Here is a 16926-nt window from a genome sequence, read left to right as displayed (position 1 = left end):
CTTCCGTAGGCCCCGCCCCTAGCAACGCTCGGGCTTGTGTTAACAACTGGAGCGCGCCTGGCGTGTGGACCGTAGCAGCCGCGGGATGTCCGCGGCGTGGCGGAGGCGGGGGCCACGGCCCGACCTTCGGGGTCTTCCGTCTCCCTAGCTCGGGCCGCGCTGCGTGTTCTCCGGCAGGGCTCGTGGCACACCTAGGACCGCAGGCTCCCGCCCCCAGCCATGTCCACAGTGGAGGCTTCGGCCACGGCGGACGCCGTCGAGGCGGCCGTCAGGACCAAGACCTACAGTCCCCGCACGATCCCGGTGTTTGGGGTAGTGACCCAGCATGAGGATAGTCAGGTACCGCCGGGCTGCAGCAGGGGCGGGGAAGGGCGTGAGGCTCCGGGGCAACCGGGTGGAATCCAGGACCAGAGTGAGCCTGCGGGGACGGAGATGCGCGGAGCTGGTCCCTGGGGGGCGTGCGGCTGGCGATGGGGGGGCTGGATGTCGTCAGCCAGCCTGTCTGGGGACTCTGGCAGCGTGGTCCTCCTGGAGAGACTAACTCCTCTTTGAAGTATGGCCACGAAAGGAAGGAATCGCTCTTAGTGACATTTGATTTGATAACCAGATTACTGTTTGTGATGGGATTTTGTCTGTAGATCCGTTATAAAGTGGCATTCCTCGGGTTTAAATTTGTATTCACTGGTATGCAGATGCTGTTGGAGAGTTGGAGACAGAATTGATTTTCTTTATTGTGTTTATAGTAGGTTTCGGGTTTGCTTTTTGTGATAAATGCAAAGCTAAGTTTTTAAAGTTGGCTTGAGGAACCTCTCGCCTTGCCCTACACTAATGGTGTTGGGGGGCCTCTATGGGAATTCCTGTTGGGGGTTCACAAGTCTCAAGCTACGTCAGGAACTCTGTCTCCTGCGTTCACATCCTGGAGCCTTGGAGAGTTTCTTGGGAGAAGCCAGTTGACTCGGGACTTCTGTGGGAATTGGGTTGAGGTCTCTGAGGACCGTCATGCGTTCACGCAGCAGCCCGAGAGCACAGCACTTTTACATAAAGAGAAGATGCCAGGGGAATTTACCTAATCAGTTTTGTGGAGGTATTCCTGTACAAGAGCAGAGAAGTGTAAGCGACCACAGCTCTCTCCGCTCCCAGGGCTACAAGGAAGCTCAACATTGCCACTATTTTTCTAGGCACTGACTGGGCACTAAGAAGTAGGTGAGTTTGGCTCTCAGTGGTTTCTTTGGGGCAAAGATTTCATGAGACAGACAAACAGGGGTTTACAAAGAGAAATACTTTCAGTAGATCACTAAAAAGATAAAAAAAAAAAAAATGACCGGGCATGGTGGTTCACACCTTTGATCCCAGCACTTGGGAGGCAGAGGCAGGAGGCCAGCTTGGTCTACAGAGCGAGTTCCAGGACAAGCTCCAAAGCTACACACAGAAACCCTGTCTCAAAAAACAAACAAACAAAGTCTGTAACATAGCTGTATGTGACTTGTGTGTTTCTGTCTTTCCTTCTATGAGTAGTCACATTTTTAAAAAGTGCTGGGGGGGGGGAGGCAATATCTACCTAAATAAATGGAATAAAAAACAATTTAGAATTAGAAATCAAAGTGATATCTCACTCTTCTTGGATTTTTTTGTAGTTGCTTTTATAATTTCTTCTCCTCTTCTTCCTCCTCCTCCTCCTTCTCCCTCTCTCTCTCCTCCTTCTCCCTCTCCTTTTTTCTTCTTCTTCCTCCTCCTCCTTCTTTTGTTTTTTTGACACAGTTTCTCCATGTAGACTGTCCTGGAACCTGCTCTGTAGACCAGGCTGGCCTTGAACTCACAGATATCCGACTGCTTCTGACTCTGGAGTACTGGGTCGAAGGCATGCACCACCACAGCCTGGCCTGGCACTCAGTTTCTTTACTCACTGTGAGGCCTGATATTTCTAATAACATTTAAGATGATAACCTTTAGCCCTCTGCTCACGTCAGCAGAGAAAGATCTTTGGGTGCTTACTATTTCCATTCTTTGAAAACATTCCACTTTTGCTGGTACTCGAGAGAGAGCTAAAGCACAGCTTGTGGAACTGTGGAATCAAAGGCAGGTGGTGGTAGCAGTGGAGGCGCTGATGGTGCTGATGTCCACTGCATTACTGATTGTCACCAGTAAGGCCTGGTGAGCTCCATGAGCACGGGTGCTGGACAGCCTGACTTCCACCCAGCGTGCCCCAGAAGGAGAACTGACTCCCCAGCTCGTTTTCTCACCTCCACACCTGCCTCCCCGTACAAAATAACTAAGTTAATAGATGCAAAAAAGCTGTAAAATATTCACCGTAAGGACTCTGTATAGCTTAGATAATGCACATAGAAAGCTTAGGTACACCGCATATGCTGAAATACGCAGTTATCACCTGCATTCTTTATCCAGGGGGCAACTAAAGCTTACAATAGCATTTTTCATTAAAACTCACGGAGTCTCTGAAATTTAAATTTAAATTTTAGCAGCTACAGATTTCCTGCTATAAAGATGCTATTTTGGCTGGGCAGTGGTGGTGCACGCCTTTAATCCTAGCACTCAGGAGGCAGAGGCAGGTGGATCTCTGTGAGTTCGAGGCCAGCCTGGCCTACTAGATGAGTTCCAGGAAAGGCACAAAGCTACACAGAGAAACCCTGTCTCGAAAAACAAAACAAAAACAAACAAACAAAAATGCTATTTTTGTCTACCTGTGCTTTTAAGTACTGTCTTAAATTCCAAGCCTTTAAATCTAATATATATATAATGTTTGGAGAAATTAGCTTTTGAATAGTATTACCTAGGAACAGATAAAATGTGGAAGTTATTTTGTACATATTGTGTGTGTGTGTGTGTGTGTGTGTGTGTGTGTGTGTGTGTGTGTGTGTCTGGGGCATTGGAGCGGGTGTGCATGCCACAGCACCTGTGTGGAGGTCAGAGGACAGCTTGCAGGAGTCAGTTACCTTGTGCCACCAGGTGGGTCCCAGGTGTTGAACTGATGCTATCAGTGTTGGCAGCAAGTGCCTTTACCCATTAAACCATCTCTCCAACCCTCTTTGGTACACTTTAAAGTACATAATGAGTAACCCTGGTCGGCATAAAAACAGCCTGCAGGTGGCAAGAGTTCCTGCACTGACTCTCCAGACCACCACAGGTCCTCCTCCTCACCTAAAATGGAATTATGCAAAATGCAGAGTGTAAATTTGAAGCCAGTCGTAAACAGAGAAAACAGTGGTTTAAGAATCTGGAATTTTAATCAGAAATAAATGCTTTTTTATTGTTGTGATTTTCATAGATATTCAACTTGAGCGTTTTAATTTAATTTTTTTCTGTATAAGAATTTTGACTATGCCTACAAGAATGATTCTTTTTGTTTTTTTCTTTTTTTTTTTTTTTGGTTTTTCGAGACAGAGTTTCTCTGTGTAGCTTTGCGCCTTTCCTGGAACTCGCTTTGGAGACCAGGCTGGCCTCGAACTCACAGAGATCCGCCTGCCTCTGCCTCCTGAGTGCTGGGATTAAAGGCATGCGCCACCATCGCCCGGCAAGAATGATTCTTAAAGCTTTAAGAAAACTATCTTTTTTTTTAGATTTCAAAACAATAAAACACTACTAGAATTTAGTGATCAGTTTTTAATTACTTATTTTGTTTGGTGAAGTTGCTTTCCTTTTCTTTTTTTTCTTTTTCTTTTTTATTGATTCTTGGTGGATTTCACATCATGCATCCTGATCCCATTCATCTCCCTGTTCCTTTGTGTCCACCCTCTGCCCTGGCAACCTCTCCCCTAAAATAAAATAAATTAAAAAAAAAAAACAATCAAACTAATTAACATAGAAAAAGTCTCATGCTCTTCATCTGCGAAAGATATTTATAACTGCCTTTCTCCTACAATATTTAAGAAAGATTTGCGAAGCGTTTAGTGCCATACCCATCATACATATTGTAAGGATCCATGTGGTTATTTATCATTGATGGCTCTAATCACGACAGCTTTCCCTTCAGTTTTTGTTTCATTAAACTCTGATGATGTTCACGGTTAACTAAACCTTTATTAGGTCTGGTGCTGTGGAGTTGCTTTTCTAGAAATAGTTCCAGGGCTCCTAGCTCTGTTCATCCACTGGCCGGCAGGGACATTGGGCAGTAAAGATAAAGTCTTTGTTTTCTGAGAAAGGAGATACAATAGCAATGCGGTTTTCCTTGCTCAAATGGACACCAGGAGCATCTAGTTGATGACCCTTTGTTTATTTCAGATCTTCTTTAATGCTCCCCTCCCCAGTTCTAAAGAGTCAGGCATCCCCTTAGAGTGGAGCTTCTCACACTCAGTGTGTGCATGAAGAACATGGGATCTTGTGAAGTGCAGACTGGATTCTGCGGCTCTGGGCTGGGCCCTGTGTTCCCCTTTCCTAGCAGATTTCCAGGTAATGCTGATGCTGTTAGGTGAAGGACTCATTTCCCACTCTGAGCAGAACTCCGTGCATTCTCGCGGCAGGATGGTAGAAACAGTGCTGTGGAGTTTCATAACTAATTCCTGGAAAGCTTGCCGGAAATAGTCTCCTGTGTTTCCACTTACAAGACAGGAACAGTGAAACACAGTTCTAGCCCTCCCCCAGCCAGACCAGGTAAGGTCGTGTTATAAAAAGTAAGAGGCTGCAAGCGGCTCTTCAGAAGACCTGCTGGCCCCCCTTTTCTCTCTCACCGCAGACACCGTCAGATCGCCAGCCCCTGTGGCCTGCCCATCCACTCCTCTATTCTCTGCTCAAGCTGTTGTCTCGAGATACCATTTCACACTTTGTTATGCTCCTTCCTCCCCTAGACACACCTTCACTTCCTTTCAGGATACTGTTGCTCACCATATCTAATAAAATTGCCTCGAAATTGCTTAACTTCTCTAGGCTTTTTCCCTATTCTATAAAACCAGCCTGTATCTGGTGAGTGATCCCGAAATGGAGATGACCATCCCAGTCTCCCGGGGAGCTTTTGGGAAATACTGGGCATATCTGGGCCTACTGCAAATTTAATCAGCTATAATCACCAGTGTGGAATCTTGAAGTGTTCCCCCAAGCTCCGTTGAAGCACCAGAACCACTGAACTGGTGCTGTCGAAGCTCAGTGCTGGCCCCGCGGTGCCTGAGTTCCGTTCTCTCCGTGGGTCCAATGCCCTGCATAATTTCACCTCCGTGAGGGCAGAATCTCACTAGTCCTTTTCTGCAGCATTTTTGGTGCAATGCACAGTACAATGCCTAAGCACATAGGTGGTGATGTTAAATCGTTTGAATGCATGGCCTCTTCTCGTCTTATGGATTTCTCTAACCTTGGCCTATCTTCAGGTCCGGCTCCTCTTCAACAGGACATGTTTCCCGTTCATTTTCACTCTCATCTATCTATCTCCTCAGGAATGGAATAGTCCTAGCGTTGGATCCTGCAGCTTCTTACCTAATCATAGCTTTTGTTATATTAGTCATTGCTTCATTTTTAGATGCTTTCCATTAGATTATATGATCTTTATGGACACGAAATATATCTTAATAGTTTCGTGCCTTTCCCTGAGCTCCTTTACTCTGGGTTCAGAGTAGAAACTTAAGCCCCACCTTACACACTCTTTTGTGCTCCAATCACTCTGACCTTCTGGCTTTTCAAGTTTGCCAAGGGTTCTAGCCCCAGGCTTTTGCACTTCCTGTGCCCACTGCATGGACATTATCCCTTCCTTAGCCACAGCTTACTCCCCCACCTCCTCCAAGACTTTGCTAAAATTGTACCCTCTCTGTGAGTCAGTCCTTCACTGACTGCTGAGTGTGAAATGATACTTCTCTAGGAAGCCAGTACTTTATAGCCATTTAATTTTCTCTAGAACATTGTCATCATATCTTATTCTATAGAACTTATTGACTTAATGCCCCCCCCAGCATATTGTTTATGTAAGCAGATTTTGTGTCTTTCCTTTCATACCATTAGCACCTAGAATAATGCCTGACACAGTGTGGACATGCAACGTTGGGTTGTGATTAGTTGTCTAATGTACCCCAAACCTCCAGTTACTACATTGAGTTCATGATTCAGAAGCCTGTGCTCAGGTTTCATCAGGTGTCCTGATGCTCACACCAGACTGCAGCTGATATTCAAGATGGGAAGTGGGGTCATCAGCCAGTAGCATGACGTCACTAGAAACCCGTGAGAGAGCTCCTCCTCCACCCCAGTACAAACCTCTTCCCAGCACTGTCTGTCTCTTATCATTCCTCAAGCCAGCAACTCACCCTCACCTTTTTTCTTCTTTCCTCTTTGCATCAAGTCACTTATTAGATCCTGCAAACTCGACCTCCTGGGTGTTGAGACCACTTACAGTGGTCTGCATCCGTTGCTGAAGTTACACACTAATTTTCTACCTTGAGTATAGCTCTCTCTAGATCACCGCACTGAAAAAAAAAAGTAATAATTTCATTGTTTCATTCTTCTGGCTAAATCCTGAGGAAGACCACCCTGATCAGACAGAGACTGTTTAGTCAACACTTGCTGTTGGGAAGGAGTCATTTGGCATTGCTTATTTTGGGCTGAGAATGCAAGACTGGCACAAAAGCTTGATGTGGAGGGTGTGTTGTGATGATTAGAAATGGTTGCCATGGAGAAGCGTGAGGTAGGCTGGAGGCTGGGCGTCCTATGTAATTGCAGTGTGAAGCATAATTGTGTATTTTATGCTGGCTGTTTCTTTTTGGCTTTCTCTGATTGGTACCGAGTTGAAATCAGGAGGTAAACAGTAGAGCAGCTGGAAGTCAGTGACCAAACTTTGATTTTTCTGAGCATGTTTCTGTAGAAGTTATGGCTTGCCTTCATGGATTGCTGTGGGATTTTCAGGCTGGGCCTGAGTTCAAGCTAGACTACATAAGTAATTGTCAACAAACAAGTCTGACCATTGTCCATTTATATATTCACTCTCAAAACATTCCATGGCTTCCTAAGTTCTTTGTATGACATCCAGAGCCTTCTGTATGATTCCATGCTGATAGCTACCTGAGATCAGGACGGTATGCCTGTCATACTTGAAACATAGAGTCTGCAAATTAAAACTTATGGAAGGCTGGGAAAGTAGAATGTGTACAGAGCAACATCAAGTGATGGTGTGGGATAAACACAAAAGAATTCCTTGCTGCTTTCTTTTTTCTTTTCTTTTCTTTCTTTCTTTCTTTCTTTTTTTTTTTTTTTTTTTTTTTTTTTTTTTTTTTTGTGGAGACAGGGTTTCTCTGGTAGTTTTGTTGCCTGTCCTGGATTTCACTCTGTAGACCAGGCTGGCCTTGAACTCACAGAGATCACAGAGTAGAGCCTGGCTCTACTTCCCAAGTGCTGGGATTAAAGACGTGTGCCACCGCTGCCTATGCTTTCCATTTTTTAATGAAAGGTTATGTGAGGAAGAAAATTTGAATAAAAAAAGTTCATGCACCAATTTTCCATTTCAGTACCATTGTCTAACCCTCAAAGCAATTATTTCAAAAGTTATAACATAAAGGCTATCCTATCCTATTTGCCATTAGCTGTATTTGTATCCATAAAATCTGAAAACACAGGAAGAACAGAGAAAGAGACAGTAACCGTAGGTGACAGGCACTGTTAAAACTCCAAATCTCCAAGGGCAAAATTATGTTTACCAAACTATTTGTTAACGGCAAATTTAACAATTATGGTTAACAATATTGGGAGGTTCTCCAAGGCCCCACCCCTGGCTGAGGAGCTATTAGCGATTGGTGGCTACTATGGGACTAAGAGTCACTTTTCTTTGAGGGGCCACCTCTGGCAGGTTGCCCATGCCTGATTTAATAACTTCATAGCCATGTGCATATGGGTGGCTTTAATTTGACTCAGTGGGTTATAAAAACATTAAAAGAACTGGAAGCAGGAAGGAAGATACAATGGGGAAAAGGGGCCTGGGAAGGTGGAGAGAGGGAGTGGGTACAGATATGATTGAGATGCACTGTGTGAAAATTTCAAAGAGCGTGTGTGGGGTTGTGGGTGGGGGTGTGGGAATGTGTGTGCTTGACTTAATTTCTTTATTCCTCTGGGGTGGAATAGTAAGAGCTGTGTGTTCCTAGGGTATTTTCAAGCCCATGGACCTTAATCATATCATCAAACTCCTTGAAGAGACTGATAAGGTGAGTAACCTTTGAGGAGAAGTTACTTTGCTATCTCAGAGACTCACATTTCCCTGAACAATAATAGGCATTCTCTGTAATGTGAATATTGTTTATCTCTTTTGTTGAAAACTTTCTCCACAATATATGTTTTATATTCAAGGAATTTAAATTTAGTATGAGAACCAATTTGTTTTCATAAGAGGGTCAAACCCAACCATATTGGCTATAATCAGAAGGATCTGCAAGAGTAGAGAAAGGACTTTCAATCCTGGGTTAACACTTCAAGAGTAAAGACTGTCTATCTTGGGCTAATACCTCAAGAGTAGAGAAAGAGCCATCTGTCCTGTGCTAATAATTCTTTCCAAGTAGGACTAGAGAAGAGACCGTACCAAAAGGACACTAAAGAACTAGTAGAAAATTTTAATCTGGACATGTAGACAGATTTATATATATATATACAAAGATGATTTGTTTTAAGAAAAATGATGAGAATACAAAGAAAATATTCTTATATAAACCTCAAAAAATGTATTGGGAAAAGAGATAGTAACTGTGTATGCCTGGCTCTGCCTCCCAAGTGCTGGGATTAAAGGCGTGAGGAATGCACATTTTTTAATAAATAGAAAATAGATTGACTCAGGTTTAACCACCAAAACAAAGTAACATCCTATGATTAGTAAACACAAACATTTAGCTATTGCTTTAACATTTTTAGTCTCTACTTTTTTAGGGAACAAAAATAAAAACCACCAAGAGCAATTTATCTTTTGATGACTACTTTTTGTGAATTTAAATGTTTAAATTGCAGATATATCTGCATTCAAACTGTGGAGAGTTCCTATTAGTTGTTTTTGAAGGCAGCATGGAAAATATAGACAGTGATTGCACTTTTCATGAACAGGTTAATTTGAAAGGGGGTAGAGGCAGGCAAGAAAACTCACTGGGTAAAGGCATTTGCTGTCAAACCTGACTACTTGATTTCAATCCCCAGAACCCACATGGTGGAAGGAGAGAACAAACCCCTGAATATTGTCTACTGATGTCCTCGTACATGCCATAGAATGCATGTATGTGCACACACACACATATACAATAAGTGTGAGATGAAAGAAAACAACACATATCAGGGGTTTTGTTTTTAGTTGACACAAGTTTTGAAAACACATTACTGTGTAGAGGAGTATTAACTACACTGAAAGTCTATATGACTCAGTGAACAATCAGAATTGGCATTCAGAACAGAAGCTGTGAAGCTTCACATAAAATTTTGTTTCAGTTTTTAGTATATTTTATGTATTTATCCATCACAAAAACAAAAACTGCATTACAGATTAATAGAAAACCAATTTGCTTTATTTCCTCTGAAAACTCATGTCCATTACTGAATTCAGTTCTTCTTTTTCCTCTTATATTTAGCCTTTCTTGTTTTCTTTCTTTTTTAAAAAAATTTTACTTTAATTATGTATACAGTGTTCTGCCTGCATGTATCCCTTCAGGCCAGAAGAGGGAGCCGGATCTCATTACAGATGGTTGTGAGCCACCATGTGGTTGCTGGGAATTGATCTCAGGTGCTCTGGAAGAATAGTCAGTGTTCTTAACCTCTGAGCCATCTCGTTTTCTTTTTAATGTGGTACTGTATCCATATATACATTTGCTTTTTATGTAAGACTTAGTAATTTTAATGTGTCTATACACTGAATATATTTTTTAAAATCTTAATTTAATGACACAAAAGAACTAACAGCCCATTTGTTTTAGGATGACTTAGAAGAAAAACAACTTGATTGTGTCAAGAAACTGGTGCACTGTTATCAGAATGGATTTGTATCCTTTATATCTGTGCGCGCGTGTTCATTTCATTCATCTGGAAACACTGGGAAATGTACTAGATTCCTTCCTTTTGACCCAGTAACAAGGTGTCGCAAGCCATGTAAGTTTGTTATCTGATACCTGTAGAGATCAGCAGCTCAGAGTTCATCTCACTTGGCCAATGTCAAGGTGTCAGCAGGGACTGGTACACTGAAGGTCCAGGAAGGAGGTGAGGGCCATTTCCTTGACTTTGCCACCTGCTGCGGGCTTCCTGCAGACCACTGGCTCCGGAACTGGTGCCTCAGTGACATCACTGTCACCTCTGTTTTGTTGTAGCTTCTCATCCTCCTGCCTCTGACACTCCTGTCTCCCATGTCCCCTTATAAAGACCCCGCCCCCTATGGTTACAACTGAACCTATCTGGATAATCTAGTATAATAGTCTGTCTTCATTTGCTCTTGTTTTTCCATGATAAAAAGCCATGACCAAAAGTAACTTGGGGATCAATGGGTTTATTTCAGATTACAGTTTACGTCTGACATAGAAGGAAATAGGGCAGGAACTCAACCTGGAGGCAGAGCTGAAGGCAAGATCATGAAGGGAGACTGCTCACTGGCTTGTTCCCGTGGCTGCTCAGCTACTGTTCTGTATAGCTCAGGACCAGAGGACCACATGCTTAGTTAGAGGTGGCATTGCCCACCACGGGCTGGGCCCTCCAGCTATCATTAATCAAGAAAACACCACACAGACTTGCCTACAGGCTAGTTTATGGGGACAGTGCCTCAGGTGGGGTTCCTTCTTCGCAGAGGACAAGTTGACAGAAACTAATAAGGACAATTTCCCTCTAACATCCTCAACTGCATTTGAGAGTCTCTTTGCCATCCAAGGTAGCCTCTTCAAAGGTTCCTGAGACAGAGACATGGCACCATTGAGGAGACTGTCATTCTCTCCATTATATTGTTATTAACTCTGCATAATGTCGATTCCTATAGATTCAAAAGCCACTAATATGATTAGAAGGGCCAAGTCAGCCTCATTTCTGCCAGTATACATAGCGAGTTTCATCTTGATTACTATCTTATCGGCTCTTCCCTTATGAAATAGGAATGATCCCACCTCAGTAGGTTATTAAGAAGATCAGATGAGATAATAATTCCTTATCACAACAGGTAGAAACCAGTGCTCACACCTAAAAGCTATCTATTTGTGTGTAATAACCAATTTTATGCTGGTAACTATTTGCTTTTTAAACTTTTGTATATAGATGATTTGAAAAGTATAATAAAAGTTTCACAGTTACATTAGGTTGTTATACATGTTTTAAAATGCCTACTCTCAAGTCAGGTGTGGTGACTCATACCTGTAACCTCAGCACTCAGGAGGTAGAAACTAGAGAATCAAGAATTCAAAGCCAGCTTCCATATGTAGTAAGTGTAAGGCCAGCCTGGGCTAAATGACACTGTTTCAAAACAACAACAAAAGTCAGCCTTCACTCTCTGCACTCTGAACTCCAGGGCAAAGGTCCATAGACCCTACTCTGGGTGGAACTGGACTGACTCTTTGCTGACAGTCTTCTGATTTGGTCTAAAGAAGATGTCCGTCTAATAAGATCTTGTTCCAGTTCAAAACATCTTAAGCTTTCCACTAAGAGAAATGGACACATCTTATAACTTTCTGTAAATATTTTCTTTATAGTAGCCTTGTTTTATGAGGATCTGTTGGAGCAGTCTGAAAGCTTGTGTATATTAAGTACTACTTACTGGTAGCCAAAGAAGTCTACTAGCAAGTGTTTTTTCCCCTGTTTAATTGGATACCTCAGCACCTTCATGATTGTTTTTCCTCAGGATAGACAGTTGGTAGCAAGTAGCTCTGAACAGCTTTAATAGGCTGGCTTATGTGTTGTGATACTTTATAAAGTTAAATTAGGGAAAGATCACTTCCCTAGGAAGTTGTTAGGAGACGTTTCCTGGAGAGACGTGAGCAAACACTTATTTACCTAGATACCACTGATAACAGACCAAAGGAACAGTCCTACTTAGTCTAGTTGTGAGTCTGTTGTGGTCCCTTGCAGAAGTATGCAGGAACAGTTGCTTAACAGGAGTCTAGATGACTCAAAGGCAGCTGCGGGCACTGAAATGCCCACCCCCAGTGATGACTCATAAGATCTGCATCACTGAAGCTTCCTGCAGAGCTTGCAGGCATCTGGCCAGCTGCAGAGTCTCCTTTTCCCAGCAGATGTATGTCTAATACAACCTTGGAGAGGGACTTCATGAATTCATGAATCTTGTAAGTTCCCACTTTCTAAGCTGGTCAAGTTTTGTTTATTTCCTGAGCCTTAGGAACCTCTGTCCTTTTCCCAGGAGACAATGCTTCAATTGAAGGAAATTTCTACACAGCACTGCACCCCTTCCTCCAGCTCTTACGTTCTTTCTGCCTTCCCTTCTGTATTTTCCCTTGATCCTTGGATGGGGTGATACAGATGTTGGATTAGTTTCCCTCATCTGTGACAGAGTGTTGAGCAACTATGCCTGAGCAACAGTCAAGTCAGCTCAGAAGTTTGATGTCTTATGAGTCTCTGACGTACAACACCCATTGCGGAAAGAAAGTTTCCCTTTTTGACCAAGGCTGACAGCAGCAGCAATCTACAGACATAATCAGAAGTGTTTAGAAGGTGATTTAACAAGCAGATTCCATCTATTTAACAAGACAGTGGTAGTTGCATCCCCACTGAGACCTGTGACCTTTTCAGCCAGGGGCTTTCCAGTTGGCTGTCAGTTCCAGATGTGGATCTCCTCCATGGAGTGGAGTTCCAGATGTGGACCTCCTCCATGGAGTGGGGTTCCAGATGTGGACCTCCTCCGTGGAGTGGGGTTCCAGATGTGGACCTCCTCTGTGGAGTGGGGTTCCAGATGTGGACCTCCTCCGTGGAGTGGGGTTCCAGATGTGGACCTCCTCCGTGGAGTGGGGTTCCAGATGTGGATCTCCTCCGTGGAGTGGGGTTCCAGATGTGGACCTCCTCTGTGGAGTGGGGTTCCAGATGTGGACCTCCTCTGTGGAGTGGGGTTCCAGATGTGGACCTCCTCCGTGGAGTGGGGTTCCAGATGTGGATCTCCTCTGTGGAGTGGGGTTCCAGATGTGGACTTCCTCCGTGGAATGGGCCTTAAACCAAACAGCAGCTGGTTGCATCCACAACAGGTGTTCCACTGTTGCATTAGCGGGTGTGTTTTTCATGGAATGTTGGCACTGCAGTACTCGCAGTATGCATAGCTAGGGAGGACTGTTGATTACAGGTCTCCTTTTGCAGCCTGCAGAGCGCCTCTGACACTACAAAAGCCAGTTAGTAGGGAGAAAGTTTCCAGTTTAGTCTCAGTTTAATTTCTTCATGTCCTATGACCAAAGCATGCAGTATCTTCAACAATATGGACTTGCTGTCTAATTCTAGCATGCAGCCAGTAGCAGTGGCAATAGCCTTCATGATTTTGGGCACTTTAGAAAACTCCTTGGCCAGTAACTCACAGGAAAGTAGCCTACCCCGCCATTAGATTTTTATTTAGCAGTCTTATGGCTTTGGGGAATGGCTTTTCTTTTCTTTCTTTCTTTCTTCTTCTTCTTCTTCTTCTTCTTCTTCTTCTTCTTCTTCTTCTTCTTCTTCTTCTTCTTCTTCTTCTTCTCTCTCTCTCTCTCTCTCTCTCTCTCTCTCTCTCTCTGTGTGCGCGTGCACACGCGCGTGCACGTGCGTGTGTGTGTGTGTGTCTGTGTTTCCTTTATCATTTACATTCACTCAAAACAGTGTTTTTGATTATTTTAATTCTAATTATATATTACATGCAAATGTTACATCAGCTATAGATGGACAAAAGTGAAAAGGTTGGGGGTGCAGATTCAGATCTCAATCGCTAATAGCTCTGATAGAATTCAGGAGTTTCTTTCTTAATGGATTTACTACCTGTTCCTCTCTCCTGAAAATTATTGTCCTGCCTACTACCCAGCCCCATCTACATCAGATCTGAGGAATGAGTCTTCCTAGCTATGAGGGACATACTATAATATTTAATAAATGATATGTGGCCTCCACATGCATAAAATGTGATGCTGGCAAACAGGGAACTCTGAACAAAAGAAAGACAGTACACCTTCAAATGGAAACTTCTGTCAGGCTGATTAGTTGATTAGAGTTTAATGACCATAAAGAGGTTGGAACATTATAGGTCCAGAGTCTAATTACAGTTTATCTTGGGTGATCTTTAGCTCCCTAAATAGCCATTCCTTCCCCATCTCTGTGTGGACCTAACATCCTGTGACTAACAGATTAAAAACCTTTTGGAAGGTATTAACTTAATAAAGCTGTGGTTTCCACCGACTGAAAGGCCAAGTGTCATCGTATGGTTTCTGAGCCCCATGGTCAATATTTCTCTGCTTTGCTGTAACCACCTACTTAATGTTTCCACTAACGTACTTGAAAAGTGCTTGGATTTTGTATTTTCTTTGTCCTGTTGATATAAACTGCTTCCAGAATGGAACATGGAATTTGACACCACAGCTGTGTTCCAGGCCATGTTCACTCATAGAATGTTCACTCCAGAATAAACTGTCTCTTATCCCCATTGAGGTGAGAGTTGTGTTTTCCCATTGACATTACATTTTGTGATAACTGTGACCCAAAGTGATTCACAGAAAAAGAGTTTATTTCGGCTTGCCGTTCAGGAGGGTGAGTTCACAATGGTGAAGAGGCCTGACAGGAGGAGCCCAGAGGTCACATCTTCAACCACATGCAGAAAGCAGGGTGCAAGAACTGGAAGTGGGGTGAGGCTATGAACCCCCAAAGCCCATCTGCAGTTCTCCAAGGAAGGCTCCTCCCCAAAACCTTCCCAGACATTACCACAAGTTTAGGATCAGATGTTGAAATATATGAGTCTATGGGGAACATTTCTCATTCAAACCACTACTCTACATAAAATTGAGAGACACCCACATTAAATCCATACCATATGATCTTAGGATTAAGAATATTGCTGGATGTAGTGGCGCATGCCTTTATTTCCAGCACTTAGGAGGCAGAGGCAGGTGGATCTCTGAGTTCAAGGCCAGCCTGGTCTGCATAGTGAATTCTAGGACAGCCAGAGCTACATAGTGAGACCCTGTCTTGAAAAAAAAAACAAAAAAAAAACAAAAAAAAAAGAACTAAAGAAAGAAAACGGAATATTGCTGAGTATGGTGGCTTATTACTGTAACCCTGGCATTTGGGAGGCTGAGGATTACTGGAAATTTGAAATCACTGTGCAAACTAGTAAATTCCAAGTCAGGTGGGTCCACAGACCCTGTCTCAAAACTGTGTGTGTGTGTGTGTGTGTGTGTGTGTGTGTGTGTGTGTGTGTGTGTGTATGTGTGTATGTGTGTGTGTATGTGTGTATGTGTGTGTGTATGTGTGTATGTGTGTGTGTATGTGTGTGTATGTATGTGTGTGTATGTGTGTGTGTGTATGTATGTGTGTGTGTATGTGTGTGTATGTGTGTGTATGTATGTGTGTGTGTATGTGTGTGTGTATATGTGTGTGTGTGTGTGTGTGTGTGTGTGATAATTACTCAGATACTTTCTGATGTGTTAGATTTTTTTTGAAATCTAGGTATCTGTCTTTTGTTGCTGGAGGGTTTCTCTCCAGGTTCCACCAAGCCCTGCAGTCCCACAATATTGGGGAAAATTATAAAGGCCACTCCACGTAGTTAAAAGGAAGATTTATTTAGTGGATGACTTACAAATGAAAGAATGGATAGGTCGCGGGGGGTCTGGGGAAGGCGTATAGCAATCCAGCGGTGTTCTCTGGAGCTCTGCACAATCAATCCCCACCATCCAGGGTCCAGGCGCAGAGAGCGCGCCCAGAGCGAGCGCTTGCCCATCCAGCTCCTAGGTTTCTAGCACCTCCCCTCGCCCCGCCTCGTAGGCGTGACAGTTGCCAGAGTCTCAATGGGGGTTGGAGCTTCCAGATCCAAGCTGGAATGGCTACCCACTACACCACAATCCACGTATAAAATAATCACTCAGACGCTTATATCACTTATAAACTGTATGGCCGTGGCAGGCTTCTTGCTAACTGTTCTTATATCTTAAATTAACCCATTTTTATAAATCTATACCTTGCCACGTGGCTGGTGGCTTACCGGCGTCTTTACATGCTGCTTCTCACGGTGGCTGCAGTGTCTCCCTCTCCTTCTTCCTGTTTCCCCAATTCTCCTCTCTCCTTGTCCCGCCTATACTTCCTGTCTGGTCACTGGCCATCAGTGTTTTATTTATATAGAGCGATGTCCACAGCAGTCTTTAGCTAGAAAAAAATTCTTTACCATTTATTTTAGTATAGTCATGAATTCTTTTAGGACTTTTCATTAAAAATAGTATTTTTCCTCACTTATTAAATAATATTTTATTGAAGATATGAAGAATTCTAAGCTGTTATTTATTTGATCATTAAATATTTTTTACTTTAAGTGTATTACATGTAATACGTGTATTCATGAGCTCATGGGAACCACATTGTGTGCAGTTGGGGAAAGGCTTTTCTTGTCTGTGCCAAGTAGCCTCGTACTCTGTATTTACTCAGTTTCCAAGTCTCGAAGATGCTCAGACATTAATACTGTGTTACCCATGCAATGAAACCTTCTTATAGAGGAGAGACAGGGTCTCTGAAAGCCAACCACTATCTATTCCAAACAAGTATCAGGTAACTCAGGAATTGGCATATAGAGAAATATAAAAGTAAAACATTAGCAAGGTTTGATACAACATGAAGAGATTTCATCACCTGTATCAACTGTTTAGTCAAAAGAGCAATGTGGGTACAGAAGTTTAGACAGAGACCTGCCCCATTAAGCCCTCCATGATCCGTAGGTACTCTCCACAATTTTCTTTCTCATCCTGTGGCACTGCCATGGGCCTCCTGAGCATCTTGAGCAACTACTCACCCACAAATCCTAGGCAGGGCCGGCTCCCACTGCTCTGACTTACCCAAGTCACGGAGGAGCAG

The 16926-nt window shown here is 43.2% G+C and overlaps 1 protein-coding gene across 1 annotated transcript in view; it reads left to right on the top strand.

The window, feature by feature from the left end:
• Nucleotides 1-5: 5 nt before the first annotated feature.
• The window catches only part of Cfap69 (cilia and flagella associated protein 69), a 69839-nt gene continuing 52918 nt past the window's right edge, over nt 6-16926 (top strand). The window contains exons 1-3 of the mRNA XM_006987160.4: nt 6-339; nt 8061-8120; nt 9861-9926. Coding sequence (XP_006987222.1) covers nt 220-339; nt 8061-8120; nt 9861-9926 — 246 coding nt within the window. The 5' untranslated portion in view covers nt 6-219. The remainder of the gene's footprint in view (nt 340-8060; nt 8121-9860; nt 9927-16926) is intronic.

Source organism: Peromyscus maniculatus, chromosome 3, assembly GCF_049852395.1.
Source record: "Peromyscus maniculatus bairdii isolate BWxNUB_F1_BW_parent chromosome 3, HU_Pman_BW_mat_3.1, whole genome shotgun sequence".
NCBI lineage: Eukaryota > Metazoa > Chordata > Mammalia > Rodentia > Cricetidae > Peromyscus > Peromyscus maniculatus.
The sequence above is the reverse complement of the archived record's forward strand: the minus strand, read 5'-3'. Positions and strand labels throughout refer to the sequence as shown.